The sequence below is a fragment of the Saccopteryx bilineata genome, chromosome 9, assembly GCF_036850765.1.
Source record: "Saccopteryx bilineata isolate mSacBil1 chromosome 9, mSacBil1_pri_phased_curated, whole genome shotgun sequence".
Lineage (NCBI taxonomy): Eukaryota > Metazoa > Chordata > Mammalia > Chiroptera > Emballonuridae > Saccopteryx > Saccopteryx bilineata.
In genome coordinates this window covers 80263032-80290909 of record NC_089498.1, presented here as the reverse complement: position 1 = coordinate 80290909, position 27878 = coordinate 80263032, and the positions used below count along the sequence as shown (strand labels likewise).

The 27878-nt window shown below is 48.8% G+C and overlaps 1 protein-coding gene across 18 annotated transcripts in view; it reads left to right on the top strand.

Annotated features, from left to right (window-relative positions):
• Positions 1–27878, top strand: part of KCNMA1 (potassium calcium-activated channel subfamily M alpha 1) — an 815298-nt gene that overhangs the window by 222720 nt on the left and 564700 nt on the right. For all 18 annotated transcript variants that reach the window (XM_066244078.1, XM_066244079.1, XM_066244080.1 and 15 more), the window contains exon 2: positions 23150–23311. In XM_066244078.1, coding sequence (XP_066100175.1) covers positions 23150–23311 — 162 coding nt within the window. The remainder of the gene's footprint in view (positions 1–23149; positions 23312–27878) is intronic.

Below are 27878 nucleotides of genomic sequence, written 5' to 3'. Positions count from 1 at the left end.
TATTTTTGTTAGTTTTTGTTTTAAGGTCAATAAGTAGCTGTCTTATATATTTTGGTGCTCCTTGGTTTGGTGCATATATATTAAGGATTGTTATGTCTTCTTGATTCAACTTCCCCTTAATCATTATGAAATGACCATTTTTGTCTCTGAGTACTTTTTCTGTCTTGTAGTAAGCATTATTAGATATGAGTATTGCTACACCTGCTTTTTTTTGGGTGTTTTTTGCTTGGAGTATTGTTTTCCAGCCTTTCACTTTGAATTTGTTTTTATCCTTGTTGCTTAGATGTGTTTCTTGTAGGCAGCATATAGTTGGATTTTCTTTTTTAATCCATTCTGCTACTCTGTGTCTTTTTATTGGTAAGTTTAATCCATTTACATTTAGTGTAATTATTGACACTTGTGGGTTCCCTACTGCCATTTTATAAATTGCTTTCTGTTAGTTTTGTATCTAGTTTGATTCTTCTCTTTTGTTTTTCTATCATTTGTTTTTGTTTGTTTGTGTTCCATACTTCTTTCCTCTGTTGCTACCTTTTTTAAGTCAAGTGTTTTTGTGGTGGTTTTTTTTAAGGGTGGTTACCATTAAGTAATGAAAAGGGTACCTACCATATTCATTGTAGTACCCTATCTTATAAGTATTTCTGCACTTCATCGTCCTTTGCTACTGTTAATCTCCATCCTCTCCCCCCTTTTTTTCTTTGTTGTCACAGTTTAAGTTTTGTTTTATTGTGTTCTTGGTGGAGCTGTTACTTGTGGTGTTGTTTTCTTTTGTTCTTTGAATCTGGTTGGAAAACCCCCTTTAGTATTTCCTGGAGTGGGGGCTTTCTGTTGATAAATTCTCTCATCTTTTCTGTATTTGTGAATGTTTTTATATCTCCTTCATACTTGAAGGATAGCTTTGATGGGTATAGTATTCTTGGCTGAAAGTTCCTCTCTTTCAGGGCTTTAAATATTGGGGCCCACTCTCTTCTAGCTTGTAGAGTTTCTGCTGAGAAATCTGATGATAATCTAATAGGCCTTCCTTTATATGTTGTACTCTTCTTTTCCCTGGCTGCCTTGAGAATTTTTTCTTTGTCATTGGTTTGTGTCATCTTTATTATGATGTGCCTTGGAGTGGGTTTGTTGGGGTTAAGAAAACTTGGTGTTCTGTTTGCTTCTTGAATTTGAGGCTTTAGTTCCTTCCACAGGCTTGGGAAGTTCTCGTCTATTATTTGTTTGAGTATATTCTCCATTCCATTTTCTTTCTCTTCTCCCTCTGATATACCTATTATTCTTATGTTATTCTTTCTGATGGAGTCAGACAATTCCTGTAGGGCTTTCTCGATTTTTATTATTTTTGAGTCTCTTTCTTCTTCTCTCTGTTGTGCCTCAAGTTGTTTGTCTTCTATTTCACTAATCCTATCTTCAATCTGGGCTGTTCTGTTAGCTAAGCTTGTTACCTCGTTTTTCAGCTCGTGAATTGAGTTTTTCATTTCTGTTTGATTTGTTTTTATAGTTTCAATTTCCTTGGTAATATATTCTTTGTGTTCATTGAGTTGTTTTCTGATCTCCGTATATTGCCTTTCTGTGTTTTCTTGTATATCTCTGAGTAGAAAATACATCTCTTGTAATAGGGTTAGGAGTTGTTTTATGAGTCCTTTGTTACAGTTACTCACATACTAGAGGTGCATAGGTCACAATGGAAAACCTATTCCTTACTTTGGGTGGAGGTCACAGTTTGAAAGCACCGCCCGGAAGGGAAGCTGGGCAAAGCAGCAGAAGCTCCAGAAGGCATTCAGGGCTTGCGCTGTGAGTCTCGGCTGGGGCATGGGTGGGAGGAGGGGAAGGACATAGCAGGTTGGGGCAGGTTGGTCAGCAGGGGCTGGCTGTGCGCTACTCTGGCGGTACTGTGGGTGTCAGAGATGTTAGAGAGGAGGCTTCTATTGGTCCTCAAGGTTCTTTCTCTTTAGTCAAAGAGCCCAGGTCTGCTCCAAAAGACAGTAGGATCTAGCAACATCTACATGAATAATAACAGCACAGTGCAGTGTAGCCATGATTAAGAGCATGGATTCCAGAGTGGCCTACCTGGGTTTAAATCTCAACCTGACTCTCCCTCGTATACCTTTGCGACCTTGGGTAGATTGGGTAGACATCTTTGTGCCTTGGTTTCCTCATCCTTAAAATGGGCAAATAATGGTACACACTGCGTAAAGTTGTTCTGAGGACTGAGTTAGTGTTTACAGAAGGGTGAGAACAGTGCTTGGCACAGAGCCACCATAGATACTTGTTTGTTATATAAAAATGAATCATTTAGCCTTATTTAAGAGTCGAATAGAAAGCCTGACCAAGACAAGACTAGAAGCAGGCCTTGAAAATTACTCCATTTAATATTCTTCTCATCATGACCATTGACAACTATATTTCCTTTTCTATAAACTTCTTCTCAATAAATATATTCCAGCTTTTGTGTAGTCTTCCATACATTTCTCTACAACCTGGTGAAGTAGGAAACATTGTGCCCATTTTATAGACGGGAAGTCAGTATTAAAGGAGGGTCTGGCCCGGCCCCAGACCTAAGCTAGTCTGGCTAAATGAAGCCTGTGCTCTGAGCCAGAGGACACATTCTGTTCTTGGCCTGCTGCCACTGTTTTCTTTGAAGATGTGGCTGCTTAGATTCTTCCTGGTCCTGAGAAAAGGCCTGTCCTCTCCCCTGGGCAGAGAGGGCTTGGAAGCACACGGCTCTGTGGAGCGCCCCAGGCCCACCTGAGGGGAACACAGGCATCTGCTGTGGAGACCTGGTTTCCTGGCGGCCTCTGCAGGCTAATCTGTTGTGCTGAGGTCTGAGATGGGTCAGCAGCTTGCTCGGCCTGCACCTGACTCATCCTCTCTGACTCTCAGAAGCCAGGGCCCTGCCTGGACGGAGAGCCTGTGCAAGTGCAAACCCCTCTTTGAAGTGCTGTGTTAAAGAGGCTTCTGAGCAGGCTGCATGCCTAGCAGAGCCCCATGCATTTTTAAACGCCCTCCTGCCCTTGGAGGAAGTTCCTTGAAAACTGCAGGGTTCATTAGGGCTCTTAATCACCCAGCTCATCCCAGGGAGACTGAGGATCCGGCTTTGTTCACAGCAGGCAGAGTCCTGGCCCTGGGCAAGCCTGGAGGGCAGCCCTCGCTGCCCCACCAGGGAGCTTGCCCTGGACCCATGCTTCCAGGGTGTGTACAGCTGATTGGCAGTTGACCAAGGGGAACAAATGAGGACAGTGAGCAGGCAGGCACGCCTCTCTGTAGACTTGCACTCAACACCCACTGGATGCCAACGTCTCCCCCAACCACTGTGGACAAATGACAGAGAGGCCTGGGCTGGGGAGATGCCCAGCCTCAGAGCCTAAACACGAGATCCACAGGAATGGGGGCGGGGAGGGTTAGGGGAAGTGGAATGGTTGGGAAAAGCTTCCCACAGGAGACAGAACTCAGGTGAGAGAACCAAGGACTTGGATTTACTACAGTGGCAGATCTGGGCATTGTCTCTATGCATAAGTCACTCCTGGAAGCAATCTCTAGCCTTTCAACAGATACCCCCATGTGCTGCTCTGACTCAGGCCTGGTTCAAGGTCCTAGGTGTATACAGTAGTGTGCACACTGTAGCACACTGCCTGTCCTCCTGGGCTCATGGTCTAGTGGGGGACACCAGCACTAAATAAATAAGTCCCTGAATATCTGGAAAATTAAAACTGTAGAGAGTCGACAAAGGAAACCAATGGGTTACTGTGAGAAAGAAGAAGAAAGGATCCCTAATTTAGACTGAGCCATGCTGCGTGCATCTGTTGTAACCAGGCCTGTCCTTCAGGGCTCCACAGAAATCCCTCCTCCTTCATGAAATCAGCCTGTTGCAAGAAGACCATCTCCTGCCTTTTAACAGCCTTCACCACGCTGTCTTCTCCTCCCCTGTCACATCCTAGCTTTATTTAGTTTTAGGCACTTGTGTCACTTGCCCCAGTAGTAGTTTATTGTCTGAGAACCTGCTGTGAGCACTTTCTCTCTGAGTGGCAACAGGAACACTGTTGAATGCATGGATGGAGGAGTGAATATAGGCCTTGATTTCTACCCTAGAGACATGCTCTGGGGATGCAGCTGATCTCTTTGATGGGAGCACAGGCTCCACAGCCAGTCTGCCCAGGCTCAGCATGTCAGCTTTTAAGCTGTGTGAGCATAGGCAAGTACCTTGACTTCTCAGTGCCTCTTGAGTCCTCATACGCAGAATGGGAGATGTTAGTAATAGTTATTACAAGGATGAAAAATATTAGTGCATATGCATTACTTAGGTTTGTACTTGACCATAGTCAGTGATATATGAGTTAGTAATAATGTACCAGATGCATCCATCATCTCACAAAATCCTCACAAAACCCTGCAGAAGGTTAACTAACTTGTCGCAGTTTGCAGGTAAATTTGATTTCAATTCAAAACAAGACAAATATAAAATGAGACTAATTGGCAAACCTGGGACTGTCTGTGTCCAGTGACAGCGTGCTGTTGCCCTGGCTAGGTCCTCCCCTCCACAGTTAAGGCCGACCTGTGAGTGTTCCGGACGTCTACTCTCCTGACCAGAGATCGATGAGCTGTTTGCGGATCAGCTGGACATTTGAGACTAGATGCTGGCCTTGGACGGGATGAGGGAGACAACTCTTAACTTCCGGGGGGATGGTGTGCCTCTGCCCTGCCCATTTATGAATCAGACCCTCTCTTAGTTTTCAAGAAGTAGGAGGTGGCATCCTGAAAATGTCATGATCTGCTGCAGCAGACAACAGGCTTTGGCCAACCTATAAATCATCTGAAGTGTTTCAAGTTCACACCAGCTTCATGTGATCAGCCAGCCTGGGTTGGCATGGATTGGAGAGGCAAGGAAGGTGTTTGGCTGGGTCTGATTTTTCATTCTATGGTCCCTGAGCTTGGGAATACAGAATTCCCACTTCCTGGTGTCCCTTTTCTCCCCATCAACAATGACAGGCTGTGTCCACATTCTCTTTTTGACTTCTCCCTAAGGTATCAGGCATGTTACTATGTCTGCCTATTTTTAGAATAAAAATTATACCCCTTATATTTCCAAAAGGAGAGGGGTATAATTTGTAACTAAAACCAGGGTACCTAGTCTGAAAATAAAAACTGCTAAGCCGTTTCCATATCGATTAGAGAAAGCATTTCTAGCTTAGACCTGAGGAGTACAAACCTTTATGTGTGACCCAGAAGCCCCTGCTAGCCTGCTGGTGAGAAATGAGACCCATGGAGCCAGGCTGGGAGAAAGCCAAGTCTCCTTAATTTATTCATTGATATATTTTTTTAGAATAATAATTAATCACATGCTTTTTGCCAAAACTAGCCCAAGGGCAGGAGTCCAACAAAATGTCATACTAACTAGGTAATCTCCAAAGAGAGACCCCCAGGTCAAACACCCAGCAGCTAGCTTTGATGCAGAGATGGCAAAAGGAACAGAGAGCTGGGACAAGCAGCGCCCTTGAAGTTCATGTGGACACCCACCAAAGTTAAGCTTGGCCAGAGCTTCCTCTGGGCCGTGTGTGTGTGTGTGTGTGTGTGTGTGTGTGTGTGTGTGTGTGAGAGAGAGAGAGAGAGAGAGAGAGAGAGAGACTCACATCTGTGGTGACAAAGGACACCCTGTCTGGGGGAAAGGGTGCTGTATGTTGGATGGCTTAAAACAATGGAAATGTATTCTTCCACAGCTCTGGAGTAAAAAGTCACAGATTTGCAGGGCCATACCCTCTGAAATTGGTATGGGAGAATCCTTTTCTGCCTCTTTCTGGCTTCTGGTGGTGGCGGTTCATCCCTGGTATTCTTTGCCTTGCAGTGGCATCACATCAGTGTCTTCCTGTGCTGTCACATGGCCTTCCTCCTGTGTCTTTGTCTTCACATGGCATCTCTTCCCTGTGTCCCTCTCTCTTCCCCTCTTGTAGGGACAGCAGTGATACCGTATTAAAGACTCTCTTGATTACATCTGCAGAGACCTTATTTCCAATTAAAGGTACATTCACAGATATTGAGGGTTAAGACTTAAACATAATTTTGGGGGAACACAGTACAAGTGATTACCTGCCTTGCCCTAGTGCTGGAGAGATGGGTCAGGGTTTCTTCTAGTGGCAGGAAGCAGACAGTTGGGGTTCCCCACAGAATCGGCCTTGGAAAGAGAAGGAATCTCAGGTGGAGGACTCAGGTCTCGAAGGTCCTTTTTCTCAGATCAGTGTTTCCCAGAATGGGGTCCCCAGACTAGCAGCGTCAGTATCAGCTGAGAACTTGTGAGAAATGTAAACTCTTTAGCCACACCCCAGTCCTGCTGAACCAGAAACTGTGGGGTGGGCTGAGCAGTCTGTTTGAACAGGTCTTCCAGATGATTCTGATGGACCCCTGTAGTTTGAGAACCGTTCCTCTAAGTTCTTGCCTTTTGTCCTACAGCAGTACTTTCTAATGGGGTTGTCCATGGATACTGGTAGATGTTTTGGGTTAAAGTAGAAAGTTCTTTGATCAAATGAGTTGGGGAAGCACTATATTGGTTTAAATCAAACAGGTTTCTTGACTGATGGATATTTCTAGGCTTTTGACATGCTTTATGTGCAGTGTATTGAAATTTTCAAAGAAGGGAGCAGTAGCATTTCCAAATTTTATTGATGAAAGAGCTGTCCCTTTCTTTGTAGTGGCCCATTGGACAGGCATTCTGCAGAGTACAAACCAGCAAATACTGTTCTTGTCCACACATCCCGGCATTCAGTATATTTTTATGAATCACCTTCTCAGAGCCAGGCTGGAGCTAGGGGAATACATCAGGGAACAAGACATAGTTTCTCTCTCCATGCAACTTACAGCCTTGTGCGGGAGCTGGCAAACTACAGGCCGCAGGCCAAGTCTGGCCTGCCATCTGTTTTTGTATAGCCTGTGAGCTAAGAATGGTTTTTACATTTTTTAAAATAGTTGAAAACAATTTAAATGAAAGCTATTTCATGGCTTGTGAAGCTTATGTAAAATTCAGATTTCAGTGTCCATAAATAAAATGTTATTGGAATACAACCACTCTCATTTGTTTACATATTGTCTGTGGCCGCTTTTGCCCTCCAGCAGAACTGAGTTGTTGCTATAGAGACCATACGGAGTTTAGGCTGCAGAGCCAGAAATAGTTTCTTTTTGACCCTTTACAGAAACAGTTTGCCGATCCCTGGTTTAGAGAAGCAGAGAGGGGCTGAGCAAGTATTTGCAGGTGCCTTGAGTGTTAGGGAGGAAGAGAGCAAGGGCCACAGGACTGGGGCCTTTCCTCGCTGATGGAGGTAGTGGTGGCAGAGGGAGAGGGTGGCGGTGTTAAGGAAAGTGTTCTGGAGAAGGATCTTAAGGATGAATAAAAAGTCTAGAATATGACTGGTTGTTCCATGTAAATCCTTGAGTCAGAAAAGAGGACCATTCATTGAAGGGATGGAAGAAAGTCCAGTGTGGCTGGAACATAAAGAAGGTGAGGCCAAGAGTGGTCCCACCTGTGGTCATATGCCTGGCAAAGTGCAGATATGCAGGAGCACCTTGGCAGGCCGTGTGAGGATGTTGAACTTGACCCTAAGAGCAATGGGGAGTCACTGAAGAGTTTAGGCCCAGGAATGATGTGAGTGGCCCAAACTTTGTGAGGATTCTCTGGCTTCAGTGTAGAGAGTAGATGTGTGGCTGGAGCCAGAGTGGATAATGTGCAAATAATTAGGAAGCTCAGCAGTCAGCTAGGGGAGAGAGAAAGGAGATGGAGAAGAGCAGGTGGCTTTGAGATGTAGAGGCTCCTTGGTGATGCTCAACCTCCCTCCACCCAGGCGCTGTGCTCCTTGACAACCTAGGGCTGAGCCTGCATCCTCTTAGACTCTGACTTATTAGTAAACATTGAATCCTTGTTGCATACCTACTGCTTATCCATTAGGCACAGTTCTTAATGTAGATATTAGAATATATATGTATATCTACTAGATATACATATGTGTATCTATAGCCTATAGATATGAGAACTATTAAGATCTAGTTTCTGACCTCAAGATTCTTAGCTGGCATAGTGATGGATGTACCCACAGTGATTAAACATAAGGAGGGCTCATACTAGAGGAGCAAACTCTGAAAGACAGAGAGTAGGTGTTGGGTGAACACCACAGGGAGATGTTCATTCTAATTAAGAGATTTTTAGAGGCTTCATGGTGGAAGTGGCCTTTCAAATGTGTCTTGGAGGACATGTCAGATTTAGAAAGGAGGCGAAAGGGAATTGATGCAATATGAATAAAATGATGGGCAGTGGGAGATGTGTGCAGGGAAGGACTAGGGGAGCAGCGTGGCTGGAATGAGTGGTAAGGGGAGGCTATGTAGGGTGAAGAGGTGGTCCCAGGGCTCCCGAGCTGGTTTGGAAACTTGACCTAGACTCCTGATTGCAAATGTGTCTGACACTTTTATCCAGGCTGGGCAGTGAAAGACTCACTGTTTCTTTGATGGCCGGGGCCCTGCTTACCTCATTTTATGACCTCTCAGGGAATCAAAGTACTCTTGAGTTTTCTAGCCCATCGATTCTATGACTGTTTCTAGTTGCCTTTAACCTCTGCTTCGACTCCTTTTTCTGCCTGGCTCTTGGCTGTGCTCGGAGACCAATGATTGACAGTGAGATTTTTTTCTGGTCTTGGTTCCTGTGGTTCAGGGATGTGACGCAGGGTTATCTTTGTTGTCCTGTGTCAGAAGGTACTTAATAAGCGTGGGCAATGATGATGGGTCCCTTAAGCACAGTTTGGCTGATTAACTTAAAAAATCTTTTTAAAAAGTGAAATAAGCCCTGGCTGGTTGGCTCAGTGGTAGAGCGTCAGCCTGGCGTGCAGGAGTCCCGGGTTCGATTCCCGGCCAGGACACACAGGAGAAGCGCCCATCTGCTTCTCCACCCCTCCCCCTCTCCTTCCTCTCTGTCTCTCTCTTCCCCTCCCGCAGCCAAGGCTCCATTGGAGCAAAGTTGGCCCGGACACTGAGGATGGCTCTGTGGCCTCTGCCTCAGGTGCTAGAATGGCTCTGGTTGCAACAGAGCAACACCCCAGATGGGCAGAGCATTGCCCCCTGGTGGGCGTGCTGGGTGGATCCCGGTCCAGTGCATGCGGGAGTCTGTCTGACTACCTCCCCGTTTCCAACTTCAGAAAAATACATTAAAAAAAAAGTGAAATAAAGCAAATATACAGAAAACATACACATATAAATGTAAAAAATAGTAAATAACCCATATGAAAATCCATTTAACCCTTCACTGGGTCAGGAAACAGAACATGACCTATATCCTCAGAAGCTCCCCCATGTGTCCCTTCTTCCTGGTAGTTTCTTATGCTGGATGCATCCATGCTAAGACATCTCAGCAACAACTCTCTCTGTCCAGCCTCTGGTCAGAAAACAGCTGCAGAAGATGAAGAAGAACAAAGAAGGGGAATTCGGGCCACACTTGGACGTTTCTTCGAAAGCTGCCCACACAGGGGAGAGGCATCGCCATCAGGGCTTGAGAATGACTGACAGTTGTTATGGAAATGTGAGGCACACAGGTGACTGGCGAGGTGGTGACCACAGTGTGCAGACAGGGGCCCTTGTCCTGCAGGGCTCTTCTCTCACTGCGCGTGTTAGAGTCTCATCATCAGAGACTTCTGGGATTGGAGTTACCTTCCTCCCGGCGCCCACCTGGGGTGGCCCCCTCAGCATGGGAGATGGAGCACTAGTGGAGGGAAAAAATGTTTCTTCTTGTCCAGGGGAGACTGTGGCTCCTCAGGCAAGGACGTGGCAGAACTAACAACAGTCCAGTAATAATTCATTAGTAATCTTGATGTTCTGCTTATAGATGTTTTTGGAAACTGCATTTTCTAGCAATTATCTTGAGCCCCCTTTGGCTAGAGGCTGTTTGTGGAAGGCGGCTAGTCCGAACAGACCTGAGAGGAGAAATACTTTCTATCAGAAGAAAAGGCAGAAAGGTTTCACCCTCTCTTCCAGGAGAGGGCTGTGTGTCTTTTGAGATCTTCGTTTTTGCTCTTCAGTTATTGGTGCCTCGCAACTAGATTCACAGATTCTGAAAATCGAGGCTAGAAGAGGGATGCTGCAGGGGGGATGTCCCTGGGCAGGGGTCCCCAAACTATTGCCCGTGGGCCACATGTGGCCCCCTGAGGCCATTTATGCGGCCCCGCCGCACTTCCGGAAGGGGCACCACCATCTCATTAGCCAAAAGCAGGCCCATAGTTCCCATTGAAATACTGGTCAGTCTGTTGATTTAAATTTACTTGTTCTTTATTTTAAATATTGTATTTGTTCCCGTTTTGTTTTTTTACTTTAAAATAAGATATGTGCAGTGTGCATAGGGATTTGTTCATGTTTTTTTTTATAGTCTGGCCCTCCAACGGTCTGAGGGACAGTGAACTGGTCCCCTGTGTAAAAAGTTTGGGGACCCCTGTCCCTGAGTGTGGAGTGTTTGGACCTTTCGGCTTCCCGTTGACTTGTGTTCTATATGTGATTTTATCTTTGGGCTTGGACCCACCACTCCATGAAGGCTGTCTCCTGTCCTAGGTCCGGAGATGGGGAAAGGGTGCGGGTGCCCCAGAGGTAGCGGCCAACACGTCCAGACACTGTGTGCTCTGTCTGTGTGGAAAGCTGCAGCGAAGCCAGACTGAATCACACGTTTCTGAGACATTCCTCAACCATGTTAGGCAAAAGAGTCCCCTGCTGACGAGCTGGGGTAGAAGGAAACCTGATATAATTTTGGAAAAACCTTTGAGAAAGAAGGTTCTCACAGCTGTTTAGCCTCTCCCGGATGTCCAGGGTTGGAGGGACCCCAGGACACATGGAGGAGATTGATGGGTGCAAGGGTGCCACGAAAAGGGCTGAGGCTTTGCAGTACGGGGGGGAGGGGTCGCCATTTCTAACTCCCTTCAAGGATCTAGTAGGAGAAGGAGAAGCAGGTGCCTGAACCTGATAGAAATAGAGGTCCTCTCCCCTCTTCCCAGGCTACTTGTTGACTCACTTATTATTTCACATTAACAGTCAGCCCAGACAGCCTCGTTCGGAAACATAGTTTGCTGTGTTGGAAACATAGATACAGACGAGAATGGTGGGATTCCAGGTACATGGGAGGCAGAGGTTTTGGAGCTCAGCCAGGCCTCCCGAGGGGGTGGGTGCAAAATCCGGGCCAGGGGAGGCAGGCAGCCCTGCGGAGCCCTGGAGATCAGAGCCCGGGCCCCCACGTTGGCAACCCTAACACTCCTCCTTCTGAGTGCCTCTGAATGCATGGTCAGCAGGGCACCTTCCTGCCTCCTGCGGTCTCTGGGATGTGCTAGGTGTCAGTTTCCCGAGTGGGGGGCCATTGGGAAAGGCAGTGGGATGACCTAATTTTGACAACTCTTTTGACCTGAAGCCAAACCCCATTCAAGTTCAGCAAATGGAAGAGGTTGCAAAACATTCAGTTGGTGAGGTCTATAGGTGCTCACTAAATTAGGTCCTAAATCATGGTGGAAATTTTCCTGGAACAGGGCAAATCTTTTTGTAAACAAGAACATTCATCATTTTTGACTGATGTGCCTGGTGAGGCATGTGCCTCTCTGCGGATCCTGAAATGTGATATTGTTTGGGCTTTGGTGTTTTATTTGAACAGGTAGCTGCACTGAGAAACGTGCAGCCATCCTCCCAGCTCCCAGTCATGGAAACTTGCCTGGGTTGGCCAGGACGTCAGCAGCACCCAGGAAGGGCCTGCTTTTCTGGTGACTATTAGCGAGTTTTAATTTATTCAGTCACTACCTGTCTATTAATCACTCTCTGTATGCCAGACACTCTGGGTATAAAAAACGGGGGGGGGGCCCACTGCCTTCAAGGAACCTTCAGTGTAATGGGGGTGCTATGACATGTGTGTGTGAAAAGACAGCTGAGGCTGCCTGCCAGCCCCTGTCCGGGCTGAGTGAGGGGACGGGGAGCAGACTGCGGCTGAGTCGCCCAGGGAGAGGACTGCATGGGCCCCTGGGATTTGATCAAGGAGATGAAGACCGGTGGGGTGGGGCAGTGGATAGCATGGCCCAGGAGGCAGGAATGCTGGCACAGAGGTGTGGCTGTCGGACCGCTCTGGTCGGAGCAGGCTCGGGGGGGCGGGGGCAGACTACAGGCCCGAAGACCAAGCCTGGAGGAGTGTGACTTCTGTGCTGTAGACAGTGGGACCTGGGGAAGATTTTTGAGGTTCCAGAAAATAAGAGCGGAGGGAAAACAAAGCAGAAGAAAACAAAAACCCCAGCATTTACTCACTCTTTCTTTAACACACTGTTAAGTCCCCTGTGTACTTAGGCATTGTTCTGGGCTCTGAGCATATGCAGTGAGCAAATGTGTCAGCTGCCCCTGGAGCCTACATTGCACTCCAGTGGAGATTAGTAGGGAGTAAGCATGCCGTGTATGGGCCAGGTAGTGGTAAGCATTCTGAGAAAATGGCAGCAATGAGGGATGATAGTGATCTGTTTCATTTGGGGCATTGGGCAGTAGCTTAGCTTGTTCACAAGTCAGCTTTTTCCTCCACGTTGCTTCTGTCTATTGACTTGGAGGGCAATATTCAGCCACAGGCAAGTCATCCCATCTGTGGTCTGCTGGTAAGTTCTCTCTCCCCACCTGCCCCTGAGTGATGGTTTAGGGCCCTGGCAACAGTTGCACTGTTTCCAGGGACACTGTTTAGGTTCCGTGCATTTCCCGAGGCAGTGGCAGTGAGGCTCAGCACTCAGCAGTGAGGCAGGGAACACAAAGGCCCTGAGCCTGGAAATGAATGCATTTCTTTGTCTCCTGCTCTCTGGGCCAGTGCTTGCTGGAGTCCTAAGGGACCAAGTCTCTGTCCCTTGGGCCCTACCTTTCCTGGCCCCGAGGCTCTCTCTGACTGAAGTGGCAGACATACCCTGGGGTCCATATAGTGGGGTCTGGCCACTATTAGCATGGCCTCTCTAAGTCTTAGTTTACGACCTGCAGAGTGAGGAACGGGTGAGTGGTACTTAGACTTCCCGTGAAATACTAAATTAAACCTTAAAAACATAATGATTATCACATGGTTGCCAACTTTGACAAGCAAGGACATAAAAAAGAAATGTCAAATGCCAGCCAGCTCTATCATCATTGTCATATCATTAAAGGGACAAATATTCTTACCCAACAAAGGAGTGATAATATAACATCAAAGAAAAGGACAGTTCTTCTCTGGAGAGGCGTGTTGGTGTCTCTCACTGACACACATACATTACATTGTGCTGTGGCTTTTATTTCCAAACCCACGTGGGAGCAGCACCCCCTGCAGCCCAGCACTCCGGATCACACGGCCAGAGGGCCTGTTAGCTGCTCTCCCCACCTGGCCCGGCTCCTCTTCCTGATTCACAGGTGGCAGTGGGCTTCCTTCCTTCTGCTTCTCCCCTGTTGACCTTTCCATTGTCTCTCTCTCAGCAACTCATCTAGAAGTGGGGACATTGCTGATGATCCTGGGCTGCTTTCCAGGAGCTGGGAGAAGCTGGGAAGGAGGAAGAGGTTATCCCTTCCGCCCCGAAGAGCCAGTCCCTCAGCATCTACACTCCTCATCTTTGGGGAACATTCAGTTGTCCCTTAACCATAATCATATCCTTGTTTGGATTCAGTTTGCCTCTTTCTCCATTAACTGAGTCATAAAAGTTAACTTGGCAATGACATGGAGATTTCTACTTTTTATGAAAACAAAGGTCTTGGATTTCCTGTGGCCTTAGTTGTCCCTGTGTACTCTGTCTTCAGTAGAAACCAGACTGGGCCTCCACTTGGGTGAAGTAGACTGAGATCAGGTTTGCTGTTTGGAAAGTATGGATTCACATCCTGATCAGTTCTTTATTAGCTGTGGGATCTTGGGCAGGTCTTTGTTCAAGGTCATCCAAGTGCATGTGGCACTTAGCTAGTAATAACCGCTATTTTCTGAGTCCTTGCCAGAGGGCTATGCATTCACCATCATGGTTGAGCCTTACACAGATACTCTTGGGGTATTGTAAGCTATTAGAAGCCTACTTTTCCAGTGAGAAAACTGAGGCTGGAATGAAGTGGGGTGACTTGCTCCCCACTCTTCTTGTGCCATCTCTCATGCTCGTGGAGCTCTACACAGTCTCGTATGAACAAGCTGTGTTTCTGCCCTTCTGTGACCCTAACCTTTTTCTTTCTGACAGAAGGGAATTTGACTGCACAAGATCAAAGGTCCCTTGCAGCTCTGACCTTAACAGCTCTGTGACTCTGAGATTCATTTTTTTTTAAGACAATATTATTTTAAGGGGTTTGAGTGTTGTCCTTGAAACAAAAAGTCATGCTCAATTGCCTTTCCATGGAGTGTAAGATTCTTCCTACAGAAAAGGGATTGGTATTGAGCTCACCGAGGCTCAATGAAATGTGAAGGCTACAGTGCTAGCCACGGATCTTCAGCAAAGCCCAGTGCCTCAGTTGTTCATCTTCAGAATGGGATACTAGTACCTTGATTACAGTGTTATTAGCAGGTTTAACCAAGATAACAGAAGGCATTCAGAAAATTTCATTGATTATTAATCCATCTGAACTGCTGACCCTTCTTCAGACTTGCCTGGTGTGATTACAGTTATTCCTCAACTGGAAAACAAATACGAATTTTGTCTTCTGATTGGGCTGCTGCGGTGGTTTCCTTGTCTGGGAGGTTCCGGAGCCGTTCGCCGCAGGCAGGTCAGGCTACCCTGCAGACTAGCAGCAAGGCCACCCGCATCTTTGCAGGCGAGCACGCTGACACGGACCCAGCCCTGGTCGTTCAGGCGGAGGGAGCTGAGCTGAGGTCTCTGCTGATCTGATTTCAAGTCTCCAAGGCCCTGATAGTGGACTCTGGACTGTCATTTGTATGTTCCCATTTTATTACACTAACTGAAGGAGAAGGAAATTATTATTTTGCAGATGTGATGTATTGACCGAGATGCATGCATTTAGTCCTGAAAGTTTGGGGTTGACTTATTAATTTTAAGCAGGAAATGTGGCCATTGAGAACACATCTCACCATGGGATATTATGTCTAATGGGTCATTCTATTCCTAGGGTGGAAGCCCCTCTGCTAGGCCATTTCTCCAACTCCCCATCCATTCCTGGTTATCCAGATTTAGATGTCTTTACTACAAACTTTTGTTACTTAAGAGCTTATAGGGTATAAGGTGATCATTTTGGTGGTAGTAATAAGCAGCACTTCATAAGGAGATCCTGTCTCTTTGTACTTTTTGCCTGTGCCAAGGCAGTAAAGGATAGAAGAAAAACATGGCATTTAGTTTTAGAATAGACAGGATTTAAATTTCAGCTCTGCCATTTACAAGGTGAGTGATCTTGGAAATTACCCAACCCCCGTGGGCCTAGCATATGCCTACCTTGCAGACTTGTAAGGATTAAGTAAGATGGTGTAAAACCACCACGTGGGGTGAAGGCCCAGCAGTCACTGCCCTCCCCAGCATTTTACAGCAGCAGGCACGTGTTAGTGAGGGACTGACCACCCAGACCTCAAGGTCAGGCCATGCAGAACCCCAGAGAGTGTTTCTGTGGCCCCCTTTAAATTTGCGACAAGGACACCTGAGGCACAAAGATGGTGAGTGATTTGTTCAAGGTCCCTTTTCCTCAACACTTTTTCTCTCCCTCAAAGACTGATGCAGAGCAGTTGTTCACACACGGCTCAGGGAGCTGCTGGCACTGAGAGCTGCTCCCACCTTAAGAAGCCTGCGATGATGAAGTATCTTATGAGACCCAGTAAACTCAGATGGTTTACAATATTCCAGAGCAAGTGGCTTTATCTGAGCTTCTTTTAAAAAAGGTCTTGTGGCCTGAATCTGTGAACACTGTACTCTTTCCTGGGGGATAGCCCATAGTCAGCAAACATGGTAGCTGCTGAGTGAGTCTGTCTGGCATGAACCTGGTACCCCCTGCAAAGGTGGGGTCCTGGGAAGTGGATGGGGAGGCTCTGCCCGGCCAGCAGAGTTTGGATAACTGGAACCCCCCAAGGGCAGAAACCACCTATGCCACCACCACCCCCAGCTTTGCGGGGGGCCCGCCTCCTCTGCTGCCCGGTCTCCCCCACCCCCGGATGTACGAGCGACCACCTCCGCCATTCTCTCTCCTTGCAGAACTCTCACATGAAAATCCCAGCTGGTAGTGCCCACATTATGCTTTGTTTTCTTGAGCCGCTTAAGGTAATCGGCCTAATCCCTAATACGCAGGATTATAGGTACCTGGGAGGAAACCATGGTTGGCTCGCCCGTCCAGGTTGTGCAGGGGCTGCCAGGGGGATTTCCTCTTGGCCCATTTGGCAGGAGTAGAGGTGGTTGAAAGACCTCACCCCAGCATCGGTGAAGACCCCCGGGGTACAGGGACTAGGACGGTGGCCCACATGGAGGCACTGGAAACTCCATGGGTTGTAGGTGTTGAAGTTCAGGCATTTCTAGGTCTTAGGCCATACTGCGCCACGGAAAGTCACAACCATTGCCGTGGAATAAAGCATCTTCCTGGATGATCACTATGTAAGCAACTTCCCAGATCTGGAACGAGAGGCCAATGTTCGAGACACAATTAAACCTAAGACAGACTTGTCCTCTGAGGGCAGCCTCAGTAAGGAGCAGCAAGGGGACTCTGGAATCCACCTGGTGGCCCCATCCTCGCTTCCCACACCCAGCAGGTATGGAGCCCAAGGTGACCTTGGCACCTGGCTTGGCCTGACAGGTGACCATGGGAGCTTATCTTGGGTGAGTGAGCCCTGCTGTACCAGAGTAGGTGTGGTGGCTGCTCACAGGGAGGGTGGGAGGGTGTGGCCAGCACAGCAGGCAACCGGTAGGATTTGGTTTGTGCTGGGGTATGAGGAGATAAGCTGAGACCCTGCTCTGCAAATTACAGCTGGGTAGGGGTCTGATTGATGAACCACATGTTCTGAGAGGCCTGGGTTCAGGCTCCAAGATCTTTCTCCAGAGCTCCTGCTTCCTGTTCAGAATCAGAGGGCAGCAAGGTCACTGTCACATGCCTTCCTTAGGCAGTGGGTGCTTTCAGGAAGTTCTGGGGTCCACCTTACCAGGTTACAAGGCTTGCACTTAGCACTGACTCTAGAAGCGGCTTTGAGAAATGAAATGACTTGTTCAGGGACATTCAGAAGACGTGGACCTGGATTGGGGTGTTCTTTCATCCTGAGCTCTTCCTGCCGCACCAGACACCAAGTGCCCCGTATACTGGGCCAGTGCAGGAAGGACTGGGACAGACACAGCCCAGATCTGAGGGCTGGGGGTTGGGGAGTCCTGGGATTAGAGGGGGCTTCCTCTCTGGTGCTAGGTCAGGGCTGCTCTTACTGCTGGAGAGAGCTAGCCCTTTGAAGACAAGAAAGACTGCTGCCTGCTGTGGTCCCCACCCCCAAACCTGGGACCCAGCCAGGTAGAGATTTCTGCCAGTCCTAGGAATGCCTGGACTCAAGTGGCAGCAGAGGGACTGCTTGGGAGATGGGTTCTCTCAGCTGGATTTGCAGGGATCATCCTGCTGGGGAGGCAGCAAGAGATAAAGGGAAAGCGAGCCAGCTGGGGGTTGTGTGTGGGCTTGGGAGTCACCTGGCTGGGCTGGGTGCTCTGAGAGTGCGGCTGCGTGCCTCCCTCCCACCCCGCCCCAGGCCCTCAGCGGTCTCATCTGTACCCGAGGGGCGTTGCGTGCCTCCCTCCCACCCCCCACCCCGCCCCAGGCCCTCAGCGGTCTCATCTGTACCCGAGGGGCGTTATGTGCCTCCCCCCCCCCCCCCAGGCCCTCAGCGTTCTCATCTATACGCCAAGGGGCATTGCATGCCTCCCTCCCACCCCCACCCCCACCCTGCCCCAGGCCCTCAGCGTTCTCATCTGTATGCCAAGGGGCATTGCGTGCCTCCCTCCCACCCCCACCCCCACCCTGCCCCAGGCCCTCAGCGTTCTCATCTGTACTCGAGGGGCGCTGGCATCCAGGAGTTGCTGAGGTCCCTCCTCACACTTTGGTCTTTGACCTGGTGATTCAGGGGAAATATTCAACAGCTCTGTGCTCTGTGTAGTGAGTACCGGGTGGCTGTGGTCCAGTCAGGCGTTTGGCCACAGGTGACAGAGGAGAGGTAAGGAGGACCACTATGACCTCAACAGAAAGTCACTAGGGTAAATGCTGCTAACAAGAATGAGGGGGAAAAAAGGGTGAAACCGTGTGTCCAGACCCAGCCATGCGAGAGACAGTCCAGGACCAGCAGTGAGGGGACTGCTGGCCACCCTGCGCTCTGGTGTCTCCCAGCCTCCTGTATCTGTGACCGTGCCCTGCTGCTCTCGTCACCATCCTGGGTACCGAGACGAGACATTCTCCCACATTGTCCCCAGGAGGCAGCCGTGGCTTGTTTTGCACAAGACTGGTGGGAGAGAGGGCATGGCAGGAGGGAGGAGTGGCCTCCAAAGCCAGACTGAACCCCCTTCTCTGGGCATGGCCTCAGCAGGACCTCCACACCCCAGATTGTCACCCTGCCTCCCTTTCCTCATCACATCTTTTCTCGGAAGTGGGAAGTGGGAAGTTTGAGGGTGGATGGCTGCCCACTTTGCCATTCAAGACAAAGCACTGTCCCCCTTCAAGCAATGCCCTGTGGGACACAGGGGACAAAGCTGTGTCCTGGGGTGCGGGAGGCAGCCTCTCTCTGGTCCTCAGTCTCTTCATCTCCACTGGGAGGCTGATCTGTGGAGTTTAGAGTCAGAAGAGATCTAAGGGGTCACTTGGTTCAGGGCTCACAGTGTGGGAATCTCTGCCCGGCTGTCCTGGGTAGTGCCACACAGCTCTTGCTGGAACCCTTCCAGGACTTAGGGCACCTTACCCCTCAGGGACCCATCACTAGTCCAAGAGTCAGAGCCGTGAGAACCTGCACTCACTTCCTCTCTGTTCTGAGAGTAATCACTCAGGCTTGACTCTGCCCCAGTGCCCCCTCGGCCACCCGTCGATGCAGTGGTGGAGCTTTAACTGTATCCTAGGAGGTGTCCAGCCCCATTGGTGGGCCTCTGTCTCAGTCTTGGCAGCTATAACTATTTCGTGCCAAGTGCAGTGACAGGCACTTTGCATTGCTTATCTGATGCTAGCTTTGCCACTACCTTAATGGGTTCTCATGCTTGTCCCCATTGTATGTGGGGGAGGCTCGGGAGCTCACGTGCCATGGTAGTTGGCTTGTCAGTGGAGGGGCGGATCTAAGCCTGGGTGGGCTCTTGGCCTCCACCCTGAGCCCTCAGGCTCCATGCCTTCCCCTGAGATACCTGCTCTCAGTTGCCCTGTCTGTAAAATGGGGATAATGCTGCCTGCCTGTTGGATTTATTATAAGCTCTAATTGAGATCATGAATTGAAAGCACCTAATTTGTAGTTGCTGATGCCCAGTTCTGGCTTGATAAGTGGTGGCCAGTCATTATTACAGTGGGTTCCACCCCTTACCACTCCTTCCTCCTGTGTCCCAGCTCGGCCACCTAACCTCTCTGGGCCTCTGCCCCTTTTTCTCCAGTCCATGGGGTTAGAGTCCCTGCTCCCCATGAGGGATGCTTTGGCCCGAGCAAGGTGAGAAGTGGAGCTCCCCCCTCCCCCCCCCACGGGGGGAGCATGCTAACCTGGCCTGCTGGCTTCAGGCTTTGTCGAGCTGCTGCTCTCCCTGTCACGCCCCCAGTCCCGCCTCCCACGCCTGCAATTAGCTCACAACATCCAGTGTAAGCAAATAAAAACAAGGGTATTATCTCCCTTTTGTCTTTGTTTTTTTTTTTTGCCTATCATAAAGTAATTAAAATAATGAACGCCTTGTAAAACAATAGGTAAGAGGGCTGGCAAGAGAGCATTATCTGCCACATACCGCTTGTGCTGTGAATTATTAATGCATCGAAACCACTGTGACAGGAGAGGACTTCTTGCCTCCTAGCCCTTGTCACGCTGACTCCCTTTTCCAGGGTTGGCCAACTGGCTGGAAGCCTGAGCCCCTCGGGTTAAGGGGCAGAGAGCTAGCCCTTCACATACCCCTGGTCGTGGCCTTGGACCAGCTCAGAAATGTCCCTGGGAGGCACTGCTTAGGAAGATGCAGAAAAACCTCTGATGTGAGGGCCTTCCCCGCCCTATCTTTTCCCAGTCCACACTGTGCCCTGGGTTTGGGAAGGAAGCAGGTGCTCTGTGCTGGGTGGAGGGAGAAGCTGGGAAGGGGCTGGGCGTTAGGATCTATGTCCTATGTCAGGTCCGAATGAGGACATTCAGGTCATGCTGGGATGATTAGGAGCAGTGGCTCTCAAAGTTTCCAGAAAAGCGGCATGTCTATCTCCTGGGAACTTGTTAGAAATACAGATGTGGGTGAGGCCCAGCACCCTGCGCTAACAAGCCCTGCAGGTGGTCTGATGCCTCGGGTTTGAGAATCACAACCAGAGTGTCAGTGGCTGGAGGAGAAGCGAGAGGCTGTGGACTAATTAATTGAATGTGTGTTAAGTGCCCTTGGGTGCTGTGTGATCCTCACCACGCCGGTGGGTGGGCAATATCGCCCCATCTTGTGGGGCAGGTCCTACAGGGGTGGGAGAGCCAAGTCTGTACCTTCAATTACTAAGGGTTCCCCTGGGTCAGGGCCCTCTGCCAGGGCACCCATCTGTGCAGAGTCTTCATGTGGCCGAGACTTGGGTTCCTACCAGGCCATTGAGACGGGCCTTAGATGGCTCAGGCAATGGGTTCCACAGATGTTAGTGAGGAGGCCCCCAAATATATCCACCCTCTGCCCACCCCCGCCCCAACCCTGCTCTCAGCTTCCTCTTGGACTCTTCTAGTTCCGTGGGGCCCAACACGTTGGGAATGAAACATGAGCCCCTGGGGTTGTTGGTGCTGCTTCTCTTCCCTGCTCTTCCAAGCCAGGGATGGCTGGAGGGGAGAACTGAGCCCGGAGAGCAGCTTCCCGCTAGCCTGGATGGCCCCGCCAGTTCCGAGCCAGGGATGGCTGGAGGCGAGAACTGGGCCCGGAGAGCAGCTTCCCGCTAGCCTGGATGGCCCCGCCAGTTCCGAGCCAGGGATGGCTGGAGGGGAGAACTGGGCCCCGAGAGCAGCTTCCCGCTAGCCTGGATGGCCCCGCCAGTTCCGAGCCAGGGATGGCTGGAGGCGAGAACTGGGCCTCGAGAGCAGCTTCCCGCTAGCCTGGATGGCCCCGCCAGTTCCGAGCCAGGGATGGCTGGGAGGGCAGAACTGGGCCCCGAGAGCAGCTTCCTGCTAGCCTGGATGGCCCCGCCAGTGCCTCCTGCTCCCCTTCCCTCGCTCCGCCACCCCCACTCAGTGCAGAGGAGGATCCACACCTGTGCTCTTGGTCTTCCTCCCTGACTGCGATTCACAGTGATCCCCAGAGTCAGTTTGCTCTGGAGATTAACTCTAGTGTTTTAAACAATGAACATAATTTTGCATCTTTTAAAACATAAATATCTGCAAAGATAATCTCCTTAGGTATTAGAGTAAGGGACTCAGCTCAATTACATTTAAAATTTAAATAAATAATGAGTATGTTTTTAGTATAAGTATGTCCCATGCAATATTTGGGGACATACTTATACTAAAAATTTATTTGTTGTTTGTCTGAAATTTAAATTTCTCTGGATGTCTTGTGTTTTGTTTGGCAACCCTAAGTCCAGGGTCCATTGTCAGTGAAGGGCTGATACTCATAACCCTTTTCATTAATTCATTGAATCATTCATTCATGTTTTTTGAGCCAACTGTGTGCCAGGCACTCACCTAAGCCCTCAGGACACAGCAGTTGGGAGAGGCAGACAGTAAATGAAGTAACTAAGTGAATTATAGACTGTACTAGAGGTTTTAAATGCTATGGGGAAATAGGAAGCAGAAAAGCTGTGTTTTTGGAAGGCAGGGTTGCAATTTCGAAAGGGTGGCCAGAGAAGGCTTCATTGAAAAGGTAACATTTGAGCAAAGACTTGAGGGTGGTGAGGGAGTAAGCTGGGACCCTTTGTGGGAGAAGAGTATTTGTGGGGAGAGAGGGTGTGCAAAAGAGTTCAATTTAGGGCCCAATATGGGGCTCAGTTAGCTGATGACACCAGCCTTCTTTCCTCAAGCCAATTTTAGGCCATGAAGGGGAATTTATTGTCTCCTGTAACTGAGAAGGTCTGGGGTGGATTTCAGGCACAACTGGATTCAGGTGCTCAAATGAAGATATCAGTATTTCATTACTTCTCCTACTTTTCTCTGTGCTGCCTTCATTCTCAGGGAAGGATTACCTTTCCTATTCTTTCCAGCAAAAGTCCTGGGCTTGAGTTATAATGAGTTGGCATGGATCATATGACCATCTGTGGCCCAGTCACTGTTGCCAGGGGGGTGGAATGACATGATTGAGTAGGTCTTCATTCCTGGAGCCAGCGAGGGTCTATCAGTACCTTTGGAAGCACACAGCTGGAGATGAGGAGATGAGAATTCCCTACGGAAAAGACTGGACACTCCTGTGAGAAGGGCATGAAGGTTGGGCAGGTGGAGTGCCCAGTCAAGACGCTTTTTCTCCTGAGCTGTATGATGTTTTCCCTTTAAAGCAAGAAGAGAATAATCTCAGTCTTCTTTTTTGCGTAAAGATGTTTTAAGAATAAATAAAGAAGAGATTCTTTTTAAAAAAGATTGCAGAGCCTGGCCACTTAACTCAGTGGTAGAGTGTTGGCTTGGAGTGTGGAAATCCCAGGTTCAATTCCCAGCCAAGGCACACAGGAGAAGCGACCATCTGCTTCTCCACTCCTACCTCCTTCTCACTCTTTCTCAGTCTCTCTCTCGTCCCCTCCTGCAGCCATGGTTCAAATAGTTCGAGTAAGTTGGCCCTGGGTGCTGAGGATGGCTCCATGGCCTCGCTTCAGGTGCTAAAATAGCTCAATTGCTGAGCAATAGAGCAGTGCTCCAGCCCTATAGAGGGCTTGCCAGGTGGATCCAGTTAGGATGCATGTGGGAGTCTGTCTCTCTTCCTCCCTGCCTCCCACTTAAAATTTTTTTAAAAAAACTGATCAGCATCATAACTCATTCCTTCTTCCCTACCCCTCTACCTTCAAGCCAGTTCCTGCCTTAGCCAAGGACCCTTTGATTTTGGGGGGATAGGTTGTATGTTTAAAATGCAGTTGGTCCCTGTGTCTCAACCCTTGTTTTCTCTGTTGCCAGGAGGCCCAGAAGATTAACAATGGCTCAAGCCAAGCTGATGGCACTCTCAAGCCAGTGGACGAGAAAGAGGAGGCGGTGGCAGCCGAGGTCGGCTGGATGACTTCCGTGAAGGACTGGGCGGGTGTGATGATATCTGCCCAGACACTGACCGGCAGAGTCCTGGTGAGTCCTCAACCCTCTCCTCACGAGGAGGCCTGCTTTCCAGTACATGATTGCTTTGTTTATAAGGATGTGATATTTCATGGGGTCTTCTCCAGGCCACTGGCTATCGGGAGGTGGGGTGAACAGGAAGTGCTTATGTGTGGTCACAGAGGAGAGGCTAGGTTCGTGCACATCTAAGCCAATGATGTGCAGAGTGGGCCGTCATCCAGGGAGGGATCCAGGGAGCTCATACTCGTGTGTGTGTGTGTGTGTGTGCGCGCGCGCACGTGTGCTAGCCTTCCAAGGGTATTGCTGTTGTCCTCTGACTGCTAAGCAGAGAGCCTCTCTTGGGAAGTTCCTAATCTCCACCCTGTGTGATCTGGGTCCTGCCCACAGTGAGAACTCAGTCACGCTGGGTGAAACTCATTGGCAGCCCACCTGAGGCTGTCTTCCCTGTGCTTGGAGCATTGCTCCTGTAACCTTATTTCTGATTGAAGATGGCATTGCCATGGGCAGTGCTGTATAGCCACCATCCTTGTCACCCCTTCCCCCCACCCCAGTCTCCAGTAAAGTCTCCATTGCTCTTTCATGCTTGTGTATAAGTGGATTCTACAGGTGAAACAAAGAAGTTACATTCTGGGTCTGGGCATCCACATGGGACAAATGGAGGCAGTCCCTTCTGTGTGCACAGTGGTGATGGTGGATGAGGAGTAGATGTGTACCACCATGGCCACTGTGGACAGATCTGGGGATCTGCGTCAGCATCGGCCAGGGGTCACTGGACACTGGCACTGGGCCAGGGGTTCTTCTCAGCCCTGTGGAAAAGCAGGAGTGATCCCAATTCCATTGCCCCATGGAGGGAAATTATTGACGGAATGTCCTGGGGAGAAATACCACTGAGTATAAGCATCGTGTGTGTGTATGTCAGGGTGGGGGCCGATGATGGGTAATTTGGGGGGACCAAGAAAGCTGTCATAGGGAGGAGAGCCTTTGAGTTGAAACTTCCATTTCAAGATGGACCAAGCACAAGGTTGTGATATAAAAAATAAAAATATACCCGAGCTTGAAAACAAGAAAGGGACCACTTAGCAGTCTGGAAGCTGAGAAGAAGAGCTAATAAAGCAGAGAGCATTTGAGGTGAGTTTTGAAATGCAAGTGAGGACCTTGAACATCAAAGAGGAGGAAACTGGGTCAGCGTGAGACATGAGGCGCAGGGGCAGAGAAGGGGCAGTGCGCTGACAGAATGAGGCCCGGCTGCGCAGGCACCAGGGGGTGAGCCTGGAAGGTGGGCTGCAGACCGCTCATCTGCTCTCCAAATGCCACCCTGAAGAACTTGGAAAGGGGGTTTGAGGGAAGGGTGTCACAATTGGTGCTTGTGCAGAGAGAGCTGGCGGACAAACGGAGACCAGACCAGTGAGGCAGGACCTGTGAGGTGCTAGGATCAGTTAGCATCGTGAGCTCACAGCACCTGTGACAGGTGACAGGATGCGAGGGGATTGCTGTAGAGGACCTGGTGAAGCAAGGCCTAAACTAACACCAAGCTGTGGAGTTAGGAGGTGGATGCAGGTGACCTTGTAGCAGTGAAATCACAGGCCAAGGGCACCCAGCATCTATCTTGATACTACTACTGACAACATTATCGAGAGTGTCCTGTGATCCAAGCACTGTGCTAGACCCTGTATGTCATGATCAGATTGAAGGGTAAGGACCGTGTCATACTATATTTTATAATCTCTCATATTGCTGTGGTCTGGGGTTCATTGCAAGGAAGCAAGCAATCCAGTCTTATTAATGAGTTAATTTCTGTTTCATAGTTGAGAAAACCAAGGCATAGGAAGGGCAATGACTCGCTCCCCTGAGAGCATGCCGCCTCCAGGCCAGTACCTGTGGGCCTCTCAATCCGTCAGGTGCTCTTTCTGTGTCATTACTTCCAAGTTGAAGATACTGTCTCTTCTTTTCTAAGCCACTGCCAGCTGTTGCTTTGGCTGTGGCACTTTGACTTTACTGTTTCTGAGCCAATTAGGTCCAAAAGCTCCTTGACCAGATTCTCTTAACATCTGTGTGGACAGGCACAGTCTGCCCGGGCCTTCTAGCCCAGGAAGCCCGCTGATCTCTGAAGGTCGCCGTGGAGAAGATCCTGTCCAGGCTGCTCTGGCGCAGTCCGAGCGGAGCAGGTCCCAGTGCACAGAGCAGGCGTCTCAGAGGTCCAGCACAGGCCTGTCCTCGAGGAGAAGGCACGTCCTTGCTCTGAGCATGGGACAGCTTTCACACTGAAGTCTCAGTGTACAGGAGGAAGTGGCACGCCTATTCAGAAGCCAAAGCTGTGTTTGTCTTGAGCTGTCCAAATGTTAGTTCTTTCAACAAGGGGACTAAAGCAAGACTAGGTACCCGGCTGTTCGGAGTGTCCCTGTTCAATTTTTAATTTGTCTCCTTAATGCATGGCTCAGGAGCTTAACCTCCACATCTGGGCCCCTTTTTCACCTCATTGTCACCGTGAGAGAATCTCAAAGCTGGGGCGTTGTGGATAAGGCCCAGCCGGGGAAGGATTCGCCAGGACACCCTCCTCGTATCTGTAGACTCCCCAGTGTGCTCCTCTGAGTAAGTACTTGTTTCTCACCTGCACGAGACACTATTCTAGGCACTGGGCAATAAAGCAGGGAGCAACAGAGATCCAGGGTGTGCATTACTTCTAATGATAAACTGGATATAAAAGTTCAGTGTAAAAAAGAACCAGCATTTGTTACCACTCACCAGTACCTTTGACGGAGCTTCATCATCCAAGTGATAATATTCCTTGCCCGAGTCTTGGAACAGCTCGTCTGTGCCTCGTCTCTCCCTCAGCACTCATACTTTAGCTTCACAGAAATAAGACTGGACAGAGCCCTCCCCTTAAGGATGTGACTGAGTCAACATCCAAGTGAACACCAGGCTGTCAAGGGTTACCGCTTCCTTTATAAAAATATATTTTGATTATAAATGTGGCACATGCTTACTTAAAAATTTTGGAACATACTGGAAGAATTGCTGATAAATTCCACTCTGAGATTTGGAAGTGGCTCACGCTGAGGGCATTTCCACGCAGCCATGAATGTGATCAGGGTCCCTGCAGCTGTTTGGGCATTGCTGGGGACTCTCACTGCGTGTCCCGTGAGTGCTCTGTGTATGGACTCGGGAGATAAGTGGATCTTCGGGCCAGGTTTGCTGTGGTCCTCTTGACGGAGTTCTAGTAAATACTCCACACTGGGAGAGGGTCATGGCTCTCGCTTTGTCATGGCTGCCTGGAGCCACAGGGTCTCAGGGTTTGCATTCTGCCACATGCCCCTGGCTTTGTCTCCGTGTCTCTCTTCTCATTTCCCGTTTGTCCTGAGCTCCTCATTCTTTTCTGGAACTTTACATGTCTGTAGTTATGTGCTCCATACCATTTTATGAGTGAATTAAAATCCTTCTAAGATTAAGGTGGTGCATATAGATAAAGAAGACAGGAAACACACCAAGTCAGCTTTTGTATCATTTGGTTGTACTTTGTAGAACCATAAGCCAAAATCGATATTAGTGATAGCCTACTTCAGGGTTGGTGTTTCTGTAAAGGCCCATTAGTAAGTATTTTAGGCTTTATAAAGCATAGGGACTCTGATACAACTACTCAGCTCAGCCTCAGTAGTTCAGAAGCAGCCGCCAATCACACATGGGCATGACTGTGTTCCAGTAAAAGCTTATTTACAAAAACAGACAGTGAGGCAGAGTAACTTCATGGGCCATAGCTTGCTCACTTTTGATTTAGTTTATCTTATTTTATAAAAAAAGAGATTGAAAGTCAGGCATTGAAAAAAATCTCTCAGGGAGGAATTTTCTAAGCTAATATAGCACAAGAGTAATAGTCTCAGAGAACCCATTTGTAATGGGGAATGTTCTAGACACACAGATACATATACACACACGTCTACATTAGTACCTTATCTCTGAATAGTCATATTAATTTTCAAATTGATCTCTGAGTGACTCTCTCCCTACTAGGGAAGCTATGTCTTGTGGAAGCATGACTTCACCTGAAAGTGTAAACAGTGTATACACCTCCTGGGCTGTACCTCAACCCGGTTTGTGGCAGATACAGTGTTTTTTGCCTCTCTTCAAAGTCTGATCTTGCTAATACAGCTGTCAGCTGCTCAAGCAAAGATAGAGCCTTTAGAATTATTCTTTTGATTATTTCCCACCATATCCCCACAGTACTATGCTACATTTGAACATTGCTCCAGGACGCATCCACATCTAATCTGTGAACTGAAAATATATGCTACTTGCTTTACCATCTGGGAGATGATCAGTTGAAATTAGGAGAAAGAAAAACACCAGTCTTTCTCTTTATCTTAAATATGTTGCACGTGTAGCATTTTACATTAACATTATATACATAGCCTGGCCCTTCAATCCTTATCTCCTGGGCACCCAAAGAAAATATGTGTCAATAACATCTTTCCAATAGAAATAATCCTATTGGTTTTATAGAGTTAAGTAGATGCGCTGACTGCTATGAAATTGGAGCAGTTGATCAAAACGGAGGTGCACATGGGCATACACTTGGTCATATCTG